The sequence below is a fragment of the Perna viridis genome, chromosome 4 (genome assembly GCF_037379345.1).
Source record: "Perna viridis isolate PV_CMFRI_1.1 ecotype Kerala chromosome 4, ASM3737934v1, whole genome shotgun sequence".
Classification (NCBI taxonomy): Eukaryota; Metazoa; Mollusca; class Bivalvia; order Mytilida; family Mytilidae; genus Perna; species Perna viridis.
Genome location: NC_142448.1, coordinates 33542356 through 33569483, shown reverse-complemented (window position 1 = coordinate 33569483; position 27128 = coordinate 33542356). Strand labels below are relative to the sequence as shown.

The window sequence follows — 27128 nt, the reverse complement described above, 5'->3', positions numbered from 1 at the left end:
ATTACCATACTGAACTCGGGGTACCTGTTATCTTTTAGAAGGTCGATATTTTTGTGATAACATAAGTAAATACTTCCATTTAGATTGAATTTAAAAGAAAAGAAAATTTTGGCAATTTGAATTAATGAACTGGCACCAAGCCTAGGTTCCACGGTTGTCATGTGAGATTATACAAAAACTTCAAACATGGATTTCCTTGTGTTTTTGGAATGTTTGGAATAATTGGAATAAAATGGATGACATGTACATAGTTTTGTGAGGATAACATCTTAATCGTAAGTATTTCGTTAAAGTCATCATATGATTTTTCTGTCTGATGAGCATTATTATCGATGATATGTTAATATTTGTCTCGGTTCAATTTATTTTTCTTAAATTTATGCTTATATTTGTATTAAAAGGCGAAGAACTTGTACCGAACTTTTTCCTATTTTTCGAGAGTAAAAGTATATGCGTTATTAAATGTAAAATACGTGTTGTTACACGTATACCGCGTAAAATCAAAGCCTTATTCCGACCTGTTATGCAATTTTGCAATATTGGAAATACATGTACATTTACTGATAACAAATAAAAGGAAAACTGCATAGTATATACATGTATCATGATTAATCCTGCTTACGTACAGATAAACAAAATCTGAAAAGTATTTATCGTTTCCATGGAGATCCTCATTCGGTGGATAATTTGTTGTCATTGCAAATGGTGGCACCCAACTGTCAAAGTGAGTGACCACGTTGGAATTTTCAATGTTCGCAGTTAAAAGGTGCTTGGTTCACCATAATTCGTTTCAACTGTTGTATTGGATGAAAAACAAACCTATCGGTAATCAATACTAACTCTTGACCTCCGAAGAACCGATAGCCCGATTTCACGAAACATTTATCTGTTTATAGCTCACATCTTAAAGTTTTTTTTTAAATTGTGACGTCAAATAAATCCTGGTTGATCACTGGGGCTTGTGTACAGTGAGTTTTCAAGATCGCCTGACATACATCCTCTCTACCCTCTCTTCGTGTATTTAAGGCATTATTATTTCAAAAATATCAATATATTCATTTTGGTCCTCTTACAGGTTACACCTGCCCCACAATAAAGCAAATAATGCATACAAAACAAATAACGTTTCACGCCATTAGCTGGTTCAATCTTTTGTCAATTCAGCCATGTTTGTTTAAATAAGCTACGTCACCACTGAGACTATAGAAGGAGTAATCAAGGGAACCAAGGTTATAGCGGTAGTCAAAAGAATGTAATCCATGGACAAAGACCCGACATGGAAAACAGACATACACAACAAAGCACATACAGTAACTAAAATCATACATACAAAATAACAAAAGCAAATGAGCAACTCGGACTCCACTAAAAACTGGGAGCATGGACCAGGTGCACCGGTAGGGTAAGCGTCCTCTTCTTTTCTAGAAACACCCGCCGAGTTGGTCATAAAAGTCAAGTCCGGGGGAGAAGATAAACAATTAATAATCATAACGCACGAAAGACATACATGTATATTCTAATTAGATAAGAATAATTGCAATTATGTTTAGATAAAGCCCCCTTTTAAACTTTCTATGCGAACATACATGAACCATAATGAGGGCGAATTATTTTCAATTAAAATCTTGTCCTTTTCAAGCGTGAACTTTATCTTTATAAATATCCTTCACATGTCAATAGCCCACAAAATTCACTTTCATTTCTTATTCAGACACAGTTACAGACCACATATCCAGTCTTAGATTTTAATTCGGATGTAGCACTTTTGAGCAATATAATTATTATACCTATCAATTGTCCAGTGACTGAATTGAACAATTGATAGGTCTAATTTGAATTAGATTGTACATGACATCGACTTTTTTCAAGAGTTGTCGTTCTTAATTTGCTTGACTTAAGTGGGATATACATGTAAATGCACTCTTTTCTAAAAAAAATATACAGATTTATATATCTCTGATCAGGAGCATGTTCTAACAACGGCTGTGGTTTGAAAAAAAAAATTAAATGCACCAATTGCAGTATAACTTATATGATATCGTGCATGTTTACACAGGACTTAAACAACAGTTTTTTTTCTTATGTAAAGGGCATTATCATGATAATTATACTCCCTGCTCCGGGAAAAGTAATTTTTCTGAAACATACATAATTGTGACTACGAAAATCGACCTAACCCATCAAAAGAACACAAAACTACCAAGGGTGATCAATAGTACTTAACAAGAATTATCAAATTAGCTTTTTTTTTTACAAAAAAAAACCATGAGCATAGTAAGAACTTTTTTTTGTTGGAGTAGGGGAGCATAATTTGAATTTTTTACTCAAAGACCGTAGTGTAGTGTTACTATAGCTTTCTTAGTACCATATATTGGACTACATGACGATACACATTTACTTTGATTTTCTATTTTAATTATTCAAAAACGGAGTATAAGGCAGGCCGATATTAAAATCGTAATGGAGTTGTTAAATGATTAATCAAGGAAAAAAGGAGGTGGCTTTTTTCAACACAAATATCACTTCGCATCAACGCAAATACTTCTGACTTCCTAAATACTACCCACACACAGTATTGCCTGTCATTGCAGTTGAATTTATCATAAAATGTGAGAATGAAGTTTTAGTCTACATTTAGCTGTCTGCAATACTATGCAACAATACGAAGCTTCGTATTGTTACATGGTATTGCAGACAGCTAAATGTGGACTAAAACTTCATTCTTACAAATTAATCCGATAGCACTATATTATCACAATATTGCAGCAATCTCTGTTTAGTCTTATATGAGTGCTCTTTAAATGACATATAGCTGAACATCAATCTTCGGGGGTTCGATAATTGTTTTATGTAGTGCATATATGTACTTGAAGGGAAATAAGTATCTGTTTCTAAATACAGCAAAATGTGTCTAACCCATTCCTCCCAGAACAAAATACCCCTTTAAAGTGATTATGTTCTGAAGTCTCGTCTTTTCAAATTACATGCGATGTGAATGTAAACAAACCTAACACTTGCCAAACCTGACAAAAACATTCACCTCGAAGATGGTTTGTTCAGCCAGGCTTTTTATTGTATAAATTACTCGTGCAGAGTCAACATTTTTTTTCTTTCTGTCTAGTCATCAGATGCCAGTAATCCTAAATTTGTTGATTATTTCTTCATACATGACCATTATATTTCTTACAAATCTTTCAGCAGGAAAATTAGTGAAGTAAGGTAATTTGATATTTCAATACTGGTACATACTAGTAGTCAGTATTTCAGAGGACAAAGTCCGCTTTATAATAGCTATTAATACGAATTTAACCTTAGAAGCACTGAGAGTTTGACATGAAGTTAACCTGTAATACCTAGTAAAGCTCTTTCCTACATTTGTAGTTTCGTATCTATGACAAAAAAATATATTCTTTTAACAGCTCACATCTTAAAGTTTTGTTAAAATTGTGAAGAAAAATAAATTCTAGTTGATGTAAAAGGCAGGAATATTATAAACAAAAACAATATATAAACTTCTTCCTCTTACAGGTTACACCTGCCTGATATTATAACCGTCTTATATGTTTTTATTGTAGGTTAAACCTAAAAGTATGCTCTATTTAGCAGTTTCAGTAACACTGTTTTGTTTCTTGTTCCAGAACGGTAAGAAAACCTGAATAAAATGAAACATTATTGATCATTTCATTTTAAAAGAACATATACAATCTCCAGTTTCTTCGAACTTTTGGATAACCTATATTTAAACTTTATATTATCTTATTTCCATTGTTGTGATATCTACTAAAGTTGAATACTATCTGCCTGCAATAAAAGTAATATAATACATGTACGTTAATTTGAATTATGCAGAGGTCAAATATCGCCATAAAGCATCAGCTTCCAAATGTACGTCAACAGGCCATAGGATATGTTGGTCACACGCCTACTAATATTACTATCAGTTACACTTCAACCCATCATAACAGCGCGGCATATGATTAGTGCACTTACCAACAGCCACCATGCAGGATCTCAGTCTCCTGAGTAGATGATTTATTGGTTATTTCAAAGCTCTTACACCTCTACCACATTCAGTGCTAAACCCCACCCCTTTATACAAATTAATACAGTACACTGGATATAATTTCGCGGGTTTGTAATGAGTAGTGCTTTGTGCATTCTTTCACGTCATGTATATCAAAGCATATAATTATTATAAGCTAGTGGAGTGATATGTATATAGGCAGGTTACTTGTCGGTCCTAAGGATTACATAGACCAAAGACGCAAGGCCATACAGGGCTTGGCAATCACCAATTATGTACATACGATTTCATTTCAGATCTGTTGTCTTTTTCTTGCATATTGTAGTTTTAATAATTGTGGTTTTTCCTTAATTTACCAGTTATTTGTTTAATATCTGTTATGATGGCACAAGAAAGACTTTAATGGCTTGAGGCAACTCCAAGGACTATTACAGTCTTCTAAAGGCCATTATTACTGATTCAGGACATATTACTGGTCTATTATTAAGAAATATTAACCAGTTTTGAAAATTATATTTATGAAATAGAACTTGTTCCTGTTTTTGTTCACCTTATCATGTAACATGGTTTATGTTTTGAAAGTCATAACAGACAGGTCCGGAAAGCCATAATAAGTCATAATGAAATATAAACACAATTTGCAGGGCAAGATCGACCATATTAGTGCACAAGAAAGGGAAATTTATAATTCTAAAATAAAAATCATCTCGTTTGTCATACATTTCAGTAATGAGATGTCTACTTCGTCAAATTCGAGGTGAAGATCTTAAAATGACGACGATGAAGCTGTCTCAGCAGTCTCTTTAATTTCTAGTTCTGGTGGATAAATACGCAGAAACCATTCTCCAAATTTAGGATTATTTAATGGAGAGAACATCGTAAATATATCGATATGTGAAATTAAAGGATGTAACCTCTTTAACTTTTTTTGTTTTTTACAAGATATTGAAGGAACTCCGACTCATAAGAATAAAGATATAGAGATCGGCTAGGGAAGGGGCACAATCAGTACTCAGTTCACGACTTCCTTTTCCTGCCTGAAATATTTTTAAAAATGGTATTTGACAACAGTTTGATTTTATTGACCCCTGCTACTATTCTCAAGTTGCACCAATTTATTTTCTGTGATACTTTAAACACTTTTTTAAATAATCTATTGACGTGGTTCATTTTGTTTTTATTTTTGTTTATTATATGGATAATACAACTATTTTACAAATGTCTTTTTGAAAGATTATATTTGGCTTACTTCATTCATGTGAGGAACTCTTTTTAACTAAATTATATAGTAAGGGTCGAGTCAGATAAACATCGAAACATCCACTCCACACTAAGACTGCTACATGTATGTGTATTAACATCCATGGTACATGGGGTAATGTCTTTCAGTGCAAGTATCTAAACTATGTATATAAATTCTCTCTTTGACAATTAATGTAAAATAGGTCGTATCTACAGATTTCTAAGTTTCCATATTTTCTTTACTAATAGTTAGAACGGTTTTAAGACGGTTAGAACAATCCATTTTCTTATGCAGTTTAGAATTTAAAAGAAAGTTTGCTTTCCGGTGTCAAGCTATTTTAATTGGTCTTCAGTCTGTATTGTAGCATTCCTGTGGTCTTTTTCATCGGTTTTTGAAAATGTACTAAAACATAGACCTTCAATTGTCTGGCTTCCTGTTCAAAAGACTTGAAAGCGCATTCAAATATTTCTGTCGGTAGTCATGAAATTGACATAAATGATTTCAATCTCCTCCGCAGACCTATAACCGCGTCCTGGTTATATATCACGCATTTAGCTTATAGGCTCTGCTATACGGATGTAAAAATCACAGGGCGTAAGCACTACTCGTAACAAATCCGAGAAGCTGTTTAGTGTGTACTGTACTAAATTGCATAAAGGGTTGGGGTTTAACACTGAGTGTGCCAGAGATGTAAAGCTTTGATATAGCGAATATACTTTCTCTGCAGAAAATTAAAAGAGTGTTAAATTTGCAATGTGCTATTTAAATGTTGCTAGTTATGATTTACTCTTACTCGTAATCGAGTTACATTTTTTTTATATCTCTGTTGAGTGCTGGAGTACTTGGAATTTGTTGACTGGTAGTTGGTGTGCCATAAATTATTGTGCCGATGTCTAAAAAACATTTCTTTTTCAATATTTGTGCCTTTTCCGATTTTCAAGATCCTGTAATACAACGAACTATTGATTCAAAAACAGTCACATTCTTACTGAACAGTCACATAAACTCACCTCCAATCTCACTAGTATTTTACTCTCATACATGTACATGTACAATTTCTGATACTTTACCCCGATTGTTTTTTTTTATTTTATTTCAGTACATGGAACATGCTCTGATATTTTAAGCTACTCAGTTCCAGCGTCTATTCGAATAAAAGAGAATGTTACAGGTATAGTTACGTAAAAAGGTTGGAAATGATAAACATGAAGCGGATCAAACTGTCCTAAATCGCTCGGTCAATGCGTTTTTTTATATTGTTATTCTCTAACATTCAAGAAGGATACACTAGTGGTACCAACAATATCTCGATTGTGCTTAAGTAGATTTCATGGAACTAATGCTACAAATAAGACATTTTATAGTAATAAGTATGGGATTAATGATTAACACTAGCACGAATAACTTGATTGCATGGCGTTGTCCTAGAGGTTGGGGTCACTTTCTATATGATGTATATTAACATAATAGAGAGAAAATGTGATAAAGTTTGCATTTTGATGATCCTCAATATATGATAAAAATGGGAAACTAGATTTGACAGCTGCTCATACCTATCTCGAACTATATGGAGTTATCCCCCGAAGCGTTATCAGTAACAAGGTAATTCGTCGCGACGTCGTGGGGCATTCCATAGGGCAAAATACAGCATACCGTCACTAATTAGTCGTGGGGCATTCCATAGGGCAAAATACAGCATACCGTCACTAATTATTTGGTCTAAGTGCATTCCAAATTACCAAATAAACAAACAAGGCAAATTTCATGAGCAAAACAGTCCCAGGAACACTGACGTATAGCAAATTGTACAACAGAAAATACCATAAAAGTACACACAGAAAAGCAAACACCCAGCATGAACAAAGGCATGAATATATATGACAGAAGGAGATAGATACCACTCCTTATCGATCATATATCTTCTGGAGTGACAGCCTAAATGCTAAATCTGTTGGTAGCATGCTTTTGTACCATTTGATTTTGTGTAAGCCGCTGAACCCTAATTTAGAATATTAGGTAATGATCGCAGTTTTATATAATGAAGCGTCAGCAGTTTGATTATTCAAATAGGAAAAAAATCCAAAACCAACATATGAAACAGATGCATACACATACACAATGTAGAGAACAGAATTAATAAGGTAGCACATAAAAACTAAATATAAAAGAAACAAGACATTACATGAAAAGAGAAAAGTGTTTGAATTAAGAATGGAAACATCACACTGCAGCGCCTTGAATGTAACTACGTAGGAAAGAATATTTGACAATGGATAAATAATTTGTCACTTTTTTCATATAGATTATTTGGATACTTTCTTCTGTTTTGTCAATATCAATGATAGACTTGTATATGTTTATATTGGCCTTACTTTGGAGCAGTTTTTGGCAGATGCAGTAAAAGATTACTTATAATTAAACAAGAAAAGGCGAGTTTAATTTCGTTGCATTTTCAAAATTTAAATCCATTAACCGATTTCCATTAGATCTGTCTACAATGACATGGACACTACAGGACTTCATTTTCTTTTCTATAGGACTGCAGTTTAATATACCTAAAAATGAGACAGGAGCATGGAGTATAGATGTAACGAGGATTAATGGGGAAGCTTCAACGAAACAGAAACGAGACTATGCTTTGCGTCGCTTTAACCTGACTGTGAACAATGACACAAATTCATTGTTATTGTACGTTACTGAACCTCTAGACTTGGAGGATTTTTATAGATACCTCAGGGTAAGTTTGGACAATGTATGCCCTTTAATGCTTATCATAGTAACATCCTTAGTCGTCCTTGATTTTTCAAGGGACAAAGGAGACAAAGAACGGGGGTCAGATACACAAAAAATATAAAGACTGTGTTCAGTGGAGCTTGGTACGGGTGCACACGTTATTACAAACCTACCCTCCTCAGTGTTAATTGGAGCTTGGAACATATCCGCACGTAGTACAGCACTTATCTCCTCTGTTTACATTGTATTTTGTAACATGTTCACAAGTAGTACAACCCTTCCCTTCTTTGTGTTCGTTTGATGTTGACCAAGGTCCACACGTAGTACAACCCTTCCCTCCTCTGTGTTCGTTGGACCTTAGAACATTTCGACACATAGTATAACCCTTTCCTCCCATGTGTTAATTGGATCTAAGAACAGGTCCTAATGTCAAACAACCCTTTCTTTCTCTGTGTTAATTGGAGCTTCGAATATGTCCACACGTACATAGAGAACAACCCTTCTCTCCTTTGTGTTCGTTGGAACTTGGAACATATCCACACGTAGTACAAACCTTTCCTCCTCTGGGTTTATAGCTTGTTATAGGTACATACGCAGTTTAAATGAGCTTGCCATTGGTGCACACGTGGTACAATTAACTCTCCTCTAGATCTGTGTCAAATGGAAATTGCTACAGGTGCATGTTGTAAAAGTTCTCTTCTCTGTGTTCGTTGGAGCTAGGTATAGATGAGTACATGGTGTAGATGTCTTTTTCTTAATGTCCGTTGGAGTTTGGTACAAGTGCACATGTAACTGTCCACTCAAGCTTGGTATATTTGCACACTATGTGTATTTGTCCTCTTCGTGTTCAATTGAGCTTGGTACTGGTGCACGCAAGGTGTAACTTTTCTTTTCTCAGTATTCGTTTGAGCCTGTTAAAGGTGCACAAATATTTGAACTTGGCTTGGTACATATACACACTAGGTATAGCTATCCACTTCTTTGTATACTTTGAAGGAGCAATCAAGGGAACCAAGGTTATAGCGGTAATCAAACGAATGTAATCCAGGGATATATGTGCACAGGTAGTGATATTGTCCTTTATTTCATACTGGTGAACATCCGATTTTATAATTGAATAAAAGGTGGTCATGTGTCATTCTTAATTCCACTGTAGAATTTCCATCAGTCAATACCACAAAGGAAAACGGACCAGAAAACCGGTCATTATCAGAACATTTGACGATAATGACCCAGATAGGGATTTAGAGTTACGCCCCTTTAATAAAACGCAGTTGCGATTCAGACGTGCATTTGACAAAGTCACACTTCATTAAGTTTAATTATATGTACAACAACAACAATAATCAAGAATATGGTTCCTCAATGAAATAAACATAATAGTTGTTGATAAACTGGTCAATATCGTGGTATTTAGACTGTCCACAGGACAGTGGTATTAACTAAGACAGCGATAATGACCAAGCAACAGGCTACGCCTCGGGTTCACAATGATTTTCTCGGGGTAATAAACTGCTCTATCACCCTCTTAGCTATATGTTATTGATATAATACTTTTAGTTCGTTAAAAAGTCCTTAAACATGATATATATATATATATATATATATATATATATATATATTTATACTACTTAGATCACACGGAAAGTGTACTATATTAGATTATTTTTTAATATATATATATAAGCTAGACATCTTAAACAAAGTTCTGAATATAACAAATATGTTTGGATTATGTGTAAAATAATGGGGACCTTCAAATTAAAGTGAGACAGAAGCCATCCATTTTTACGACGTTTGGTATTCCAAAGATAGAAAACACTTTATCAATTAACGGAATAAGTGATTTCGACGATACTCCTGTCAGAGTCTCTACGACATGGAAGCGAGTATATTCATCCATCATGACCATGATGTAATATCCATTCAGGAACGGACCTCCAAAATCGATACTAACGTTAGCCCATTTGACTTACGGTAATGGAGACATAACCAACGGTTCAGTTGTCTTTGCTGGAGTTGCTGCAAGACACGGTATGCAACTTTTACATTTGTCCGGAAAATAAACCTTTTCTCGTAATTATTGTTTTGTTCTTACTATGCCCTGGTGGCCTTCGTGAGCTATGGCAAAGACTTTCTCCTGTAACATTTTCGGAATAACAATTCGGTTGTCGTGTATCAGAAATTCGACATCCGAATTTATGTTGCCTACGGTTAATTCATTTTTTAAAGTTTTTCAGTCAAACAATGGTATCTAGTGTAGAAATTTTTCAAGACCCATTTTTGTCCCAACTTCCAGATTTCCTATTTTTTATTACTAGCAATAAATCATCGGTATCACTTTCAGTTACTTTAGCTATTTCGGTCAAAGTCTTTGCTTACGGTACGGCATTCGTAGATTTACAATTCACATAATTCTCGGCGATATCAGAGTGATAATTGAATTTGGTGTGACGATTCGGGTGCCTTGACATGTAATCTGCTGCGTTCGGCTTTCCAGATTTATATCGAACTTCAAAGTCGTACGCTTGCAATCCTAATCTCCATCGCTGATTTCGAGCAGGTGGTTTAGATTAAGGATTGTTAAATATGCTTTCCAGAGGAAGATTACCTGTGACCAAAGTAAATTGGTATCCATACAGATATAAATGAAAATATTCGATTGACCAGACTATCGCTTCTCTTTCAATTTGACTATAGCGCTGTTCAACGTCGGTTAATGCTTGCGTAAGCATTTACTCTACCATCTTGCGTTAGCAAAAAGGCTGGCCCTACTGGGATAACATCACGGATGAGCACTCTGGATTTTCGTGGATCGAAATAAGTTATAATTCGTTTATTTGTCAGTTCATTCTTTAGACGATCAAACGATACTTGTTGTTCCTGTGACCACTTCCATGGCTTTTCCTTCTTTGTTAACGATCGTAATGGTTCTGTAATTGTAGAATAATCTGGAATGAATCTTCCAATATATTTCGTCGTAGCAAGAAAGCTGCGTACCTCAGACACATTTGTAGGTACAGGTGCGTTTCTTATTGACTCAATTTTCTTCGGAAAGGCAGAAATACCTTCTGATCCAAAGATATGTCCGTAAAATTCCAACTTGTTCTTGTTGAATTCGTATTTCCATTTGTTTAAATTCAGCCCCTTTTAAAGTAATCGTTTGAATAGCTGCTCTAGACGTGAGTCATGCTCTTCTTGTGTAGATCCGTAAACGATTATGTCATCTGACATATTCCGGACACCTGTTAAACCTTTCAACGCGGTCGAGAGAGTATTTTGAAATTTTTCGGCAGCACAATTAACTCCAAAACTTAGCCGTTTATATCGTCTCCGACCAACATGTGTGTAAAAGTTATTATATTACACGAGTCGTCCGTCAATTCTAACTGATGATAACCGTTTAGTAAATCTAGCTTACTAACAACTTTCGCTCCGTTCAAATATACGATTAAATCGACGATCGTTGGCGTGATATGGCATTCTCTTTGACTCGTTTTATTCTGTAATCTAATATTAACACATATGCGTATTTCACCATGATTTTGGGGTTAAGGCGCTACCACAATTGGAGACACCCATGGCGTCGGGCCTTCTATTTTCTCAATGATATCTAAACTTTTGAGTCTTTCCAGCTCTTTTTCCAGTTGCTTTCGAACATGAAACGGAATTCGTCGATGCGGTTGTATCACAAATTTAATAGATTCATCAATATGTATCTTGACTTGTGTATTCTTAAGCTTTCTGAGATGGTAAAAAACATCTTGATATTGTCTACAAAACTTGTCACTCTTAGTTTCTTCACCAAACTTCGCAATAACTGACACAATCTCTAGTGCCGTAACATAATAGGTTACCTGCTAAACCTTCAGAGAATTTATTGCGAGATTCAATGGGGGCTTCAAACCTGCCTTTGAAATTCAAATTCATTTTTGTACCATATGCAAATACTTTCGTTTTAGCAATTAACAGTTTTGGTTTTATTTTCATACTGTTAAATGTTTCTTCATCTATAACATTTATGCTGCTTCCAGTATCTACGAGTACGTTGACCTCTGAGTCATTAAGTTTGACAGTTATCTTAGGTTAACTTACCCCAATAGTGTTTGATGACAATTTCAATCGTCTTTCTGATTAACATACCTGGTCGATTTCGCTTTCGAACGACACATCCTTACGAAATGATTCCTCTTATTACATTTAGAGCACGTTTTTCCTTTCGCCGGACACTTGCTATCTGCGTGTGGATACTGTCCTCCGCAATTGAAACATTGTTTGGTTCGATGTTCAGTACTTTCCCTAGTCTTTCGGTGTTCTTTTCTGGTATTTACGCACCGTTTTCTTCTGTAAAGCATTAGTTTGTCCCTTCGATTCGGTCTTTTTCGATTTCGTTTGCTTGGCGTTCGGATTGTTCGAGAGCTCTTGCTGAAATCAATAGTTGATCGAGTGTAGTATCCTCCCGTAATGCTTACCCTACCGGTGCACCTGGTCCATGCTCCCAGTTTTTAGTGGAGTCCCGAGTTCCTCATTTACTTTTGTTACTTTGTATGTATGATTTTAGTTACTTTATGTTCTTTGTTGTATATGTCTGTTTTCCATGTCTGGTCTTTGTCCCTGGATTACATTCTTTTGATTACCGCTATAACCTTGGTTCCCTTGATTATTCTTTCTAAGACGTGTTGATGAACAATATTGTATAATTTGTGATTTCACTTCGCGGTCTGTATTATGGAATTCACAGTTCGTTGCGAGCTGTCTTAGACGGGTATGATATCCATCTATATTTCTGTCAGACCCTTGCCTTGCTTATCTAAATTTGTAGATTTCATACTTAGTATTCTCTTTTGGTCGAAAAGTTGTCTGTGAGCTTAGTTTAAGCTGCAACATAGTCTTCACCCGTATCCGCAAGTGTATCGAATATTTCGTTCACCTCTTCCCTAGCATAGTGCAGTAGCAATGCACGTTGACGTTTTTTGTCTTTTATATTTATGCCAACAAGACGATTTTCTAGACGATTTGTCCACTTTTTCCACCGTAAATCCACTCTGCATTCATGAGCATTAAATGACGGAAAAGTTGGTAACAAGGATGCCATAACTATATTTCGTGTAACTAATCAATGTTGTTAATTAATCCACTAGTTAATATATCCGATAAGTTTTCGCTAGTCGCCATTGTAAAATAGTGGGGACCGTTAAATTAAAGTGAGACAAAACCCATCTGATTCATTGGATGAATCAATGCTATAACCAATTGTTATAACTACTGATAACAACAGTAATTACAGACATTTCATACGTGCGTTCAAAGTGATTAAAATAAAGGTCAAATTAGAGTCAGACAGAACGACCTAAATTTCTAAACTTTAGCTAGATAAATCAAAATAATTAATTTGCTACATTCCATTATGGAACGCAGTATATTTTCCCTTTTCAGATTCAAATTACTTCAATATCACTGGAACTGAAATGTGGACCAACCGACGTTAAAGAGGTATGTTGCAGTAAAAATAAATATTTTTAAAACGTAACATTGGAAAATGGATCATTCTACGTATAATTTAATGGTACATGTATTCAATGTAGCTTTTACATTACTAATAAGCGATACATTTTTCATCTCGAAAATCCGGAAATACCTATTAGAGTTGAATTGGTCGTCCTTTTGAATCAGATGTTTTATTTGAAACATTTTTTATATATTACTTCAAAATTACATGCAATACTACTTTCATCTTATGCAAATGGTGGGAATATGATTATCTTTAAAAAAAAAATTATAAAAGAAAACAAATGTCATGAACCATGCTTCAACATGTTGCTTTCAAAGTCATAATACAGACGAACGGATTAAATCTTTGAATGCATAGATATATTAATGAACAATGATTATATAAACATATCAATTAAAGACAGTAATTTACTCATACATCATTAACGTATACGTGGGAACGTTTGTATTGTACAGTCGAAGTCTTAGTAACTACATGTAGTAGTTTGTTTTGTTTTTTTGTTTTTTGGGGGTTTTTTTTCATTGGCATTGGAAAAAATCCTTTACTACATACTTTATACTCTAAATTATCCTGGCAATTTTCTTGGCTAACCCAGTGTTTTTTATTTTTTTATTTATTTTTTTTATTAAAACGTTATAATATACCACATGAACAATGACAAAGTCCTAAAATGCCATATGGGAGTATTCATTGCTTATTTCCAGATAGCCGTAATAGTGATTCCTGTAGAGGAGTTTCCTCCTGAGTTTATTGAGAAGCCCTATGCTATATCAATAAAAGAGGTATTAGAAATTAAACAGTTTGAAATTTTATCTTTAGTTCAAAAGAATTATACTAATATTTAGCATCAAATGGTGAAAAACATGTATCGAATATTGCTTATGTAACACCCCACAACCACCACAAAAAAAAAATACACACACACACACGCACAAAAAAAACGACATAAAACAAAAAAAAACTGCAATCTAAGGTTTTGGGGAGCGCCATATTTACCATGTAATTAATGCAAAAAAGAAACCAATCGGTATGCTGTTTACGAGTTTCAAGGAGGAATCTTTAATTTAAGCAGCATTGGAACTAATAATTTGTTTACAAAAAGGAAGCGAAATCAAATATGTCGCACTCTGAAGTCAACCCAGTACCGATGAGATCTAATAAAGTATATGAAAAATTATAAGATTTTCATCCAAGATTATAAAGTACAAGGAATGAAGCCTTACTGTTCTTTGGGTTTCGAATTTGGTGCTACGTCAAATTTGGGTAAATACGATATGATACATAGTCCTAGTAAGACAAGACTGTCTACTGGGATTGTAAATACCTTGTGAAAAACTAATCGAATAAATATTGCATATTAATGTATGTTTGTACAATTATTTAAAACTTTAAAGCTTTGGACTATAATTTGATATTAAAATGCATACGGGTATCTTTGAAATTCCGGATTCATTTTAACGATATATTTCATAATCGTTAGTTATCTGGATTAGTTAATGTTGGCTTCACGTTAATTTCCGTTTTGATAATTGTTTCTACAGAATACTCCAGTAAAAACACCAATATTCGACGTTAAAAGTAAGGTTCAACAAAAAGATGTCGGAAGTAGTAAACAGTTTTATTACCATATAGATCGATATTCAGTTGATACGGTACGATATTTTGTTCTAATCGAATTTTTTTTAAATACGAGCAACTTTTTTTACTTTTATTTCATTTTCACATCAGACGTCATAGGAAATTATACAAAAGTAGTAATTTCAATTGTATGATTCGTATTTCTGTTATTTCATAGTCATATTTCAAAATTATTTCGAGAATCAAGTCGTTACATATCCTAGGAAATTTCCGAGAATCACTCATATTACTAGAATGGTTGCTTAAAAAATATAACACCTTTTGTCAAGGATCAAATATCTTTAATTCTATCATTTTTCGGTCAGTTTGTATTTCATGTACCTGTCATTAATTCGTAAATTGTGGATTTGGAATATATTGTTTGTACTAACTTAGTAATTTCTTCCTCGTCTCTAGGGCGTTGACGGATCACTATACTTTGATTTAGCTATTTCTACCGATGGTATTATCAAGGTAAAGAGGTTAATAGACTACGACAAAATGACAGCTGAAGGAAAACCAACATATTTGATGTTACAGCTACGTGCTGAAGTAAGTGGAAATCAAATATCATATGGCGAGTAATTTTTGCGGTCTTTATTTTTCGCGTCTTTAGATTTTATTTAACGAACATTACATGAAAATTATCTTGACTTAAATTTGGCGAGCTTTTTTTCGCGATTCCCCAAACCTCGCGAATATAGCAAAAGTGTCACGCTATACGTTTTATGATAAAAAAAAATCCCAAACAATACTGACACACCTAAGTCTGATTCGTATATTTACCTTTATCTCTAAACAGATAATGAAGGAACGTTAACAACAAAAATACAAATAAACGTGATAGCTTTATATATATATATATGTATGTATGTATCTTACTTTCAAGTTTTTGCCTTGATATTTCCACCTGTTTTATGGACTTTCCTGTTTTTGACTATTCCTATTGACTATTGCCTACGCTTCGTCTATCAATTCGGCAAATTTGTTATAACACTTCATTTGTTATCAACAGTGCATCTTTGCATTTCATCGGTATTTGATCACTGGTATCATTAATAGTTATAAACCCAAATAAAAGAGAACAAGTAACTCTACAAATTTGACTACTTCGTCTCTAAAGTGTCAAATGTATCATTTTTATAGGGTCTGTCTGGGTTAAAATCAACAACAACACTTAATATAAGTATAACAGATGAAGATGATCAGGGACCTGTGTTTAGTATCTGTGCACCACCATGCCGTAATACTTACAGATCAAACACACAGACAAGCTATCGGGTAAGTCAGCAATTAAATGGCACCCTCCACTTCAAATAACATTAGAAAAGAAAATCATGATTTGCGTTTAATAAACTTTTAGTTCTTCGGTCTGATACGCAGCAATAGATTTGTTTAATATAAAATTGTAATTAAGTTGATTTACCTTTGAGATATTCCTTCATGATTCATGATCAAATACCATTATTTTTTTTTTTATTTTTCCGACTCAGTCGGTATAGTTTCGCTTTTTACCCTTTGACGTTAAAGACTCTCTTCTATGGAAACTCAAGTCACCTGTTCTAAATTCTGTTTCACGACTGGCAACTTCACTGATGACTAAGTGGCGTTCGAAAAAACTGCGTCGGTTATCTTTTTTTTTAAAGAAAGTACTTGTTCGTAAGTATCACATGATTCCGTCATTTTTACACGTATAATTGAGGATAATTACCTCTGTCTTGCGTGATTTAAAATTTGTCCCAAGCAAGAAGGGAGAGTGAGATACTAATACTACGAAATGAAAAATATCTTCATTGGTAGATTTAATACAACGATCTCATTTTTTACAAAGAAAAATACTTGATTAAAAGAAAATAAATGGGTATTATTATTCCACTTGATATTAAGTTTTCTCAACTAAACAAAGTCTCTTTAGACTTGGAAATTCAAATAAGGAAGAAATAACTGATTATCAATTTATCATTGTAAAACACATGCTTGACAAATATGTGAACAAAGAGATATTCTTTTTCATGCAGCGTAAGCTTCAATCAACTCAAGACTTGATATTGGTTGCGGTTAAAACAAGGCCTTAACTGCGCGTAGAATTCTTGGGAACATAAGGTCACTAAAATATGACTGTTCTATTTAAAACAATCTTTTATTAGTAATGGGTACTGTTTTTGATAAAAGATACTACTACCCACGCATTATATTTTATTTTTTTTAATATAACTTTGTTAATGATTACATATAATTCTAGAATAAAACTTTAGAATGTTGTATATAATTTAATGTAGTAAACAGTATCATTGCAGCGTTTTACGTAAATGAATGTTAAAAAGCCTTTAATAGAACTTGATACTGTAATTAAATGTTTCTCATATCAAATCTGTAATTAAAATAAAAATGGGACTGCTCAAAGCATCGGCTGTTTTTAAACAAAAAATAAATGACGAAATTAGAATCGTGTGAATTTATTAAATAGTACAATGCATTTTATTCCTGTCAGATGGTTGATTGATTGATTTTTAGAGTTTAACGCCCGAGCACCTGTCAGATGGATTATTCTAGTACTAATCAATATATCTTACTTTGCCCTTTTGTATATTATGAAGTTCTAATTTGTACCAGATGTAATCAAGTTCTTTGACTTTGTCTTCTAGAAGAAATCAGAATTCCGATTTGTTCTAAGAGAACTCTGGATTCTTGTTGACTCTAATTTGTACTTTAACACTAGCATGTACATAAACCTTTCCTGTAACAAACTAAACTAATTAAGTAGTACTAATTGTGTTAGACACCAGGCATCATTTTCACAAAAAGTCGTAAGCATAAAGTTGATCGTAAGTAATGACGTCTTAATAGACAATAGCATTGTTACGTCATAACTTGCATTCAATTTTACATTTATGACTTTTTGTGAAATAGACGCCAGGACAGATGTTCCCCAAATGTTTCCAATGTCACAGTGGCTAAAATTCCATTTCTACTGCACTATGATTTGTAAAAATTTTCGACCGGTGGCCATTTTTTATTTTTGAAATGGCCGCCCAGGCCTATTTTTCAACCAAATATTAAAACTACATTTTTCCCCATTTTATGATTTTTTTCATTCCGTTCAGTCATGTCCGAGTACACTTGCAGACCAAAATTTGTGGGAAAGAAGAAAACAAAATGACAAGAAAACAAACAAAAGCAATACGCCCCATTTCGTTTGGGAAATACACTGAGTGTATATGATATTTTGCAAGCATAAATGTCGTAAATAATAGTAAAAAGAAATTTTAAGAGAGTACTTTTCTCGGCTTTAGATATTCCTTTTTATGATCCTCAAACTACTAGTACAAAAGCTGGATTGTAAGATTTTATATTGGAGTTTGAATTTTACATTTGTTTAAGATTACAATACTGCGTCATAGATCGGAAGAGACGCATCATATGAATTAAAATTTCGAGTGAAGACACTGTAATATCAATTTTATTTCATTGGAAAATATCGATAGATCTATATAAAAGTGCATTGAAATTCTACACATATAAAACATCATTTGACATTTTTTTTAATATTGTATGCCATTGCATAACATTCCCTCAACATCCATATATACCTATGCTCAATGGTTTGTAAGTTTAGGGTTTTTTTATAATGAATACTATATGGAATAATTCAAATTCTGTTCTGTATATCATATGTTAAAAGTGTACAACACCTGAAAATGTTTCATATATTACGGAGAGTGGTGTTCTTTATAGCAGATGGATGTCATGAAGGAATTGTGGTAAAATAGTACACTAGTAGTTATTTTGTGTAAACCAATGAAATACGTAAAGAATATTACATGAAATATAATATAGATACATGCGGTTTATTCTATAACATATATGCAAAAAACGGTATTTTATTGATTTTTGTGTAATATTATTGTACTATATTGATATTGATATTATAGGGTTTCCTCACTATATATCCAAGTCCGATAAAGGCTTCGGATCCAGATTCCTTCAACAACACGATAATATATTCATTAGAACCAGGTACGATCAATTCATTTTTGAAATAATACCATAAAAACATGCATACACTGCCAAAGGACAGTAGCATTAATGGTAGAGAAAAATTAACTGAACGAACAATGTTTTTTTATTATTATTTACATACACCATATTTAACGTCACTAGTTTTAGTCCTTTCTGTACACATTGATGTATTTGGGTGAAAACCACATATTCAGCATGTTCCACTACCACAACAATCAACCGAATAAAGAAAGACAACTCTTGCAAACTCTTCGCAAGCACAAAACCATTTGTTGATTGTTGTGAATTTTGAATAGTATTAAAAGCATAAAAGGGATAAAAAAAGACTCTGTATAGCATAATTATGTGTATTTTAAACGTTTTAGATGTTCAGACATTTAGAATTTGTAATACCACCTCAAGGTACCACTTCATTTGTTATGATCAGCATTGCGGGTGTTTTTTAGAATAAAAGAGGGTGCGTAATCTAACTCTTCATCTGGTCCATGGTTCCAGTTTTGGGTGGAATTCGAGTTGTGTCTTTGTATGTGTTTTGTTTTTGTTTGGTTCTTTCATGTTTTTGTTTTGTTTGTGTCTTTCCCTTTTCTGGTCGTCATCCTTGGACTAAGTCCATTTTTATTATCGTTCGAATCTTGGTTTCCTTCTCTCTCTTCTTTTGCATTACTTTGTTGTAAAGGATGAGGGAAAACTAGCCATAGAGCCGCAAATATATACAACATTCAATAAACAATCTCATATACATTACATTGGATATTCATCAAGCTAGTAAAGCTATTTAGGTCTAACTGTTTTCTGTCATAACCAATATTTTACTAAATGTAAAAAAAGAAATTACATTCATATATTGTAATCTACACATGGTTTTTCATATAAGTTGGATTTTTCTAAAACAATGTACGAGATAGACACACCCTTCAGTACTATAATAGTAAGATGATCCATTTCAATATCAGAATACAACCTAACAGGAAATTGCTACCTTTCTACCTTAAATGATCCCTAAATGGCAGACACTGTAAAAACTTTCGGCTTAAAAGTAGCGTACAAATACCAAACTGACTATCAAGGTAAAATAAGTAAAATTAGTGATGGACTTGGAGTCTATTTTTCTCTCCTTCATTCTTTTACAGTCGCTTTCAACCGACGTAACGCCTTTACTATAGGCCGACAGACGGGACAAATTAGTCAGATTGGCGATGTTTACACTACAGGGGTACTGACTATAAAGGTTGGTTGAATCAGGCTCATAAGTCGAGCCTGGTCATTGACAGAATTGCACAAAAAGGTCGTCTTTTGAATTGCTTTACACATAGAAAATTTTAGCTTTACGATAATTCCGCGAAATCAATAGATTCAGGATTTGATCGATAATAAAAAAGAACACAATCCACGGACAACAACTAAACAAAGAAAATAAATGTACTTACAACAAAGAACATAATACAGGGATCATAACTAGACATAGAAAATGGATACACACAATAAAGAATATAATCCACGGATAACAACTAGACAATGAAGTAGACACACACAATAAAGAACATAATACAGGGATCATAACTAGACACAGAAAATAGACACACACAACAAAGAACATAAACCAGGGATAACAACGGGACAAAGAAATAGACACACACAACAAAGAACATAATCTGGGGATAACATCTAGACAAAGAAATTAGACACATACTTCAAAGAACATAATTATTGGATAACAACTGGAACAAGATTACAGACATACACACAACAGAGAATATAATCCAGGGATAACAACTAGACAAAGAAAATAGACACACCCAACAAAGAACATAATCCAGGGATCACAATTACACATAAAAAAATACACACGCACACCAAATAACATAATCCAGGGATAATAACTAGACAAAGAAACAGCCACACACAACAACGTAAATAAAACAGCCAAAATAATACGCACAAAAGTAATTGAACAAACCGGACTTAACTAAAATCTGGAAGCAGGTGCACCGGTAGGATTAGCGTCTTACAATACTTGAAATAAGGTCTCTACTTAACAAATACGGCTATTTATAAAAGTAATTCGCACACTCGGAAATTTTTATCCGATAGGAGTTGTCTGTTCTACACATAGTGTATTCTAAGTTAAATTTATCTCAGAAGGAAAAATGCCAATATCGGAAAGATTTAAATGTAAGAAAACATACAAAAACATACAATAAAAGTGATATAAATTCATATCATACGCCAACCATTTTGGAATTTTATATGAAATGGTACTTATATCTAATGATAGACTGATATTACTTTCTTCTTTGTGTTAAGGCAACAGAAATTTCAGTTAAGGGGTTGTCAGAGTTTGCAACCATCTTAGTATCACTAGGAAATGATACAACAGCGCCACCCCTTGTCGGAAAGACTATCAAAGATGACGAATCAAGCAATTTAAAACTTGCCCTTATAATACTTGGTGTTTTGGCTCTTTTGATTATTATTGGAATCATAGTGGTATTCTACGTCTACCATAAGAAGGTGGCTAAAGCTGTCAAACCTTCTGATGATGACACTGACATCTCAATATCGCATTCTCAAAATTGGCAGGGAAGCAAGGCAGAGCTTCTTGCTGGTGATATGTTAAATCCTGCAGTGTTGGCAAATATGCAAGGCGCACCTCCTTTGACAAAGGATTCTGCAACGGAAACAGGAAGGAAAAGATCACGCAGGCGTAATAAGAATAAGGAACCAGAGATATTCGATGGGACAAGAGAGTATGAAGGGAAATTGGACTTGGATTTTTTTATGGACTCAAATACTAAATCAAAAATAAAACAATCTACAAGAAGCAGAGACACCAAAACGGATCCTAAGTACTGGATAACTATTCCAAACGACGACGAATAGTCAGGATTTGACTTACATTAAATGTTATAGTGAATGAAAATAAAAGTAGGCAACAATATCAAACAAATACTGAAAAGCGTCATACGTATTAATTGTATTGACTGATTTATTTATTTTATTGCTGAATTTTACTTTCTAAAGTTTAGATTTGCACACACATAATTGATGATATTAGTAGCTTGTGTGTTATGAAACTAGTAACAAGATGTCAAGTTAGGAATAACTCCTGTTGTACAGTGTGACATATTCTTTTACACCCAATAAATCGTTCAAGTCATTCCTCGTGAATACATTATTTGTCGTAAGGTGACAATGGACTAATTCAAACCTTCAAATTCCATCCTCGCTCATGTTGCACCGTCGCATCGTACTCGTAAAATACTATTGATTGATTGATTGTTAGGGTTTAATGTCCGAGCAGCAATATTTCAGCTATACTCAGACGATGAACATGAAATGGATGATAAAATGAACATGAAATGATGATGATGAAAGAAAAAATGGGTTGGGACACAAAGATATTAGGGTCGACAAAATTAGATTGCCACAAGAAAAAGAAAGGGATGGGCAGGGTTGGGCAATTTAGCATTCTGTGGCGGAGAGCTAAGGTTCCTACTCCTATCGAATACCACAGCAGGGTTCTTTAGGGTGCACTTTACAATTACATTAAGGCGCACTGTTTCGCACACCAAGTTACCCCGGTCAAATTTTGTAAAACTTAAAATTAAAAGTTGAAATTTGGTGGATATATTGTTTAAATGTAGATAAGCATTTATACATAGACAGATGTAATATATGTTATGGTAAACAAATGTAATTTAAATGAAAAATGGTATCCGGAACGTTTCAGTCCCCTGTCGTATTAGGTTCTCTCCTCAGCATCAGATGGCTGAATTTCAAAATACCTTATTTTGCACGAACTGTTGGGACTATAATTGTGAGAGAATGAATCGAAAAGAGTCTTATTATTTTTACCTTTTTTCCACCTACTCCATGCATGCTTTCATCCTGTGGTAGTGTCTAAGTGCCTGATATTTTATAAAACATAGTATTTGGCTGTTATTTTAAAACATAGTAATATTTTTTTCAGTATGTTACCATGGCTACTGGATTTTATAAGAATAATCAATAAATTACTTATAAATGACTTGAACCTCCACACACCAAGGATTTATAAAATATGCACTTTTTATGACAAAATACTAGAAATTTCTGTGTTGACTGTCTCAAAACAGCTTTATTTCAACAAAAAAGAGACCAAATTTTTAGAAATGACCTAACTATATTGTACTACCTTAACGTGCGAGGAAGTGGCATCTTTCCCAACACGGTGCACCACTGTGGTTTGCGGTCAGGTTTTCCGTATTATAGCCTGACAACCCCAGCATGTAACACGCCAGGGGTACCCCATTCCACCACCTGGGGCACACAACCCAGTTGCTCTGTGGACAGAGCGCCTAACCCCCGGCTAGGTTTCTGAGCACTATTTAGTCGCCTTTTACAATACGTCTTGACATACCAGGAACGTCATGAATACTGACAATCCCAGAATGCCATACAGTTTCTGATTCAGTCCATTTGTCAAGTAAATGGACATCTAAATAAAATAGTTACAGTTTGCGTGTATTCAGAAAAAAATGTCGGTTAATAAATTTAATTTTATTCAAAAAGTATTATTTTACATGATCTTAATACCGTTCAAGAAGTATTTTTGTTACATAAATGTATGTTTAATATTACTTACAGGTATTGCAGATAGTTTGAAATTTATGTATAAACTCTGGGCTATACACTAACATATTATAATGTTCTATATACATGTTTTAAAACACCGACGACTTGAAATTCTCAATAAAACAATTAGCAATGGACCCAGAGGAACAGTAAACTTCTCCATTGTGATGGTTTTCCGGATAACATATGCCCTTCCGTGTGTTTTAATAGTTTCACTACTAGTATTTTCCAAAATATTCTAATGCCACATTCTGCTGGTTTACCAAGATCGAATTTCCTCACTAACTGTTTACATGCCTCTAAATATGCCTATGGCTTCCATGTACTTTTTCAAGGAATTATCAGGCATCCTTTCCGATCAACCCTTATCTATCCATAATCCTTGCATTGTTTTTTGGTTTTTTTGGGGGGTTTTTTTTGCGTTCTTATGGGTTTATGAGTAAGTTTGATTTAGATTTTGATTTGTGTTCAGCACTTTCAGCGGCTAAATCTTGAATTTTAATATATATTCGGAATCAATGCCATCTATATTAATATCACCATATTCTAAAATTCTTCTACTGGTTCCGCTAGACAACTTTGTATTTTTCGACTAATCATTCATTGCTCTCATGCCGAATCGTGAATTGAGTTGGACTTAAAACAATATAGTGGTTTTTAATTTAATAAAACTTTATAATTATTAATTATATAACACTTCGTTGCATTCTATCTCATATGAAAATATAATCAAGTACATTTTTTTTATTTAGAAATACATAACAGAGACATTTGTGCTACAAATCATTAACCGTAAATAGAATGCACGCATTTTAATAAACTTCCTAAATACACAAGACTTCTGAGTGTTTAAATGAGGTTTATCTTTTAAAAGACAACTGGCATTGAGGTTTGGATTGCAATTCTACTTGTGATCTTCTTTCATTTGTCAACCCGTTTATACACACATGTATAGAAAACAATTCGGACTGATTTTGTTCTCTTTTTGTACGATTCTCGTTTGTTGCTGTAGTAATATTCATTACTCGATAACCTATTATATAGTTTACCAACTGTATCCGGTGAGTTTATTTATGAACATTAAGTCGAATTCTGGTATTTGATAACAAGTTCAGCTATGATTTTCCTTTCAATGGGGGCCTTGTAGCCCTTTTTCGGATAAGATTTTTAAATCGAAACCTCATTTATCAATTACTGTTTCCAGCATGGAGACATGTTTTTGTCGTTACGTTTCTGCTCTAGTCTTCTTTTACATTACACAGGTATAGGCAAAATTTGACAAGGAAATTTGCCAAAGAAATTTGCCAATTGCTTTGACTGCTGATTTATCAATCATATTGAGACAATTTTCGTTCTTCACTAAATGTACATTCAAGTCTTTCACTCAGTTTATATAATTGGAAATAGGAAGTTCTAATCTCAATTTCTCATTCTGGCTTCCGCTTTCTGGTTAACCGAATCAGATTTTTAAACTGTGATATTCATTCTAAAGATGACTGGAGGGATGTCCCTGGTTCGATTAAATTACACTGATGAACACCTATACTCTGTTTGCTGACAGGTTTACATTCTTTCATGAAACCATTTACACCGTTAATGAACATACAACACGTACAATGTATTTAACAATTTTTAACATAACATAGTCTAGGTGGCAGAACATTACTTTGTGTGTGTGTGTTTTTACGAAAAGTCTCCACTTTACTCAACCCATGTAAATAGCCATTGTTTTGCTCATTGTAAAAAAAAAGTAGAAAATATGGGGAGAAATATGAATTAGGGGGTTAAGGTCTAGAAAAATGTCTGTTCAGATACAATTCTGTAAATTTTGATACTGAAATTTTAGAAAAAAAAAAGGGAAAGAATTCCTGTTAAAGAAGGAAGAAAATCGTGTCTGTATTAAAACTAAGTACAATACGGTATTGAGTTATTGTTTTTTTCTTCCGACTCTTTTGCAATTGAATTGATTTTGAAATGTAAAACTCTTTCAGTAGGCTTGAAAATGCTTTGTATGATTTAGCTTTATATTCTTAGCCAAGAAAAGGTCGGGCATCGTTGAGTTCTGTATGTAGAGTTCATTTTCGATATTTATGCCATTTTCTATATACGGCTTACATATACTAGTGGTAGACGGTGCATATACCTCAGTAGTTTGTTCTTAATACACCCTGAAGTTGCCTGTTTTACATCTTTGAACTTTGAGAGTTACTTCGAATCCATTATTACGATCTTGATTCATCTTTGAGTTACATAAACCATTGTCTTCATCACTCGCCAATACATTTTCAATAAAAACGCCAAAGTCATACAATGTAGTAATTAAATGTGATTGGAATCCTCGACATGAAGTGTTCAATTTAGATGTGCATGTTCAACGTCTTCCTTTGGCTTTCTTTCACCTTTAATTTATTCTAATCGCAATTTTTATGATAATAAGATAATTTTTGGTCAGAATTCAATACCATAATAGTACATTTAAAATCTTGATTTTATTTGTGATACTTCTTCATTTATACTAATCATAATCATCGTAGTTTTGAGCTTATAAATCTCTGAAATTATACCCAAATAATTTGACTGCTTTATTTTAAGGCCTTCAATATTACAGCAGTGTGTGTGTTTCCTCATTAAGTATCAAGTCATTGATATTAGTCAAATATTGAAAACATGAAATATTGGTTTTTTTTTTATATATCGCGTGTGCGTGTAGTCTAGTACACGTCTTAGACCTAAATTTCTGTTAACTTTTGTTGTATTGTGTTGGCAGTCAGTGTGTGTAAACTCTAAAACTGTTAGAAAACCTGAAATATGGATATTACAAAAAGTGAAAATTTAAGTTATTTCTATTACAAACCCCGGTCACTCTGTCACGTTTCCATTCTTATATAACTGCTACATTTTGAAATAAGATTGTGCCGTTTTAACGGTGCGTGCATTTAAGAAGGTTTCCAGAACATTTTCCCTACATATTACCACGCCATGCTTTAGTAATTAACTGGGGAAAACTTCACTTTCCATGTTTTATTTGAAGGGAGAAATGAGTGATTGGGGAATAAGAACGGGGAATGGAGAACCCGTGCGGGGAAATTGGGGTGTTAAATGGGGAATTCATATCTAAAATTGTAAGTTATAGAAGCGTTTATTGAACTTAATCAAATATTATGATTTGAATGCTGAAGAATCTAGAAATGCACAGTTTAAGTTGACATTGTAGTAATGCAAGTATAATAAATACAAATACAACGGGGGTTTTAAAGGGAAAGGGAATTCCCTACATGGAAGATTATTTGGGACCGTCACATTTCAATAAGTTAATCATACGTTGCCAAGCCAAACATATTATTAGGTTTTCACTTCCTCATTCA

At 33.6% G+C, this 27128-nt stretch overlaps 1 protein-coding gene across 1 annotated transcript; it reads left to right on the top strand.

Annotated features, from left to right (window-relative positions):
• Nucleotides 1–22306, top strand: LOC148619827 (cadherin-23-like). Its single transcript, XM_088580154.1, has 12 exons — nucleotides 1–275; nucleotides 3576–3642; nucleotides 6367–6438; nucleotides 7805–8004; nucleotides 13437–13493; nucleotides 14217–14294; nucleotides 15054–15164; nucleotides 15547–15681; nucleotides 16276–16410; nucleotides 19062–19146; nucleotides 20280–20377; nucleotides 21454–22306. The coding sequence occupies exons 2-12, from the start codon at nucleotides 3591–3593 to the stop codon at nucleotides 22027–22029; spliced, it is 1599 nt and encodes a 532-aa protein (XP_088436280.1). The 5' UTR covers nucleotides 1–275; nucleotides 3576–3590; the 3' UTR covers nucleotides 22030–22306.
• The last annotated feature ends 4822 nt before the right edge of the window (nucleotides 22307–27128 follow it).

What these genes read in the sequence shown, in the direction of transcription:
- LOC148619827 (XM_088580154.1), top strand. Translation starts at nt 3,591, where the DNA reads ATGCTCTATTTAGCAGTTTCAGTAACACTGTTTTGTTTCTTGTTCCAG. An exon ending in TTGTTTCTTGTTCCAGAACG is followed by an intron (nt 3,643 to 6,366) that starts GTAAGAAAACCT and finishes ATTTTATTTCAG; the next exon opens with TACATGGAACATGCTCTGAT. An exon ending in ATCGATATTCAGTTGATACG is followed by an intron (nt 15,165 to 15,546) that starts GTACGATATTTT and finishes CCTCGTCTCTAG; the next exon opens with GGCGTTGACGGATCACTATA.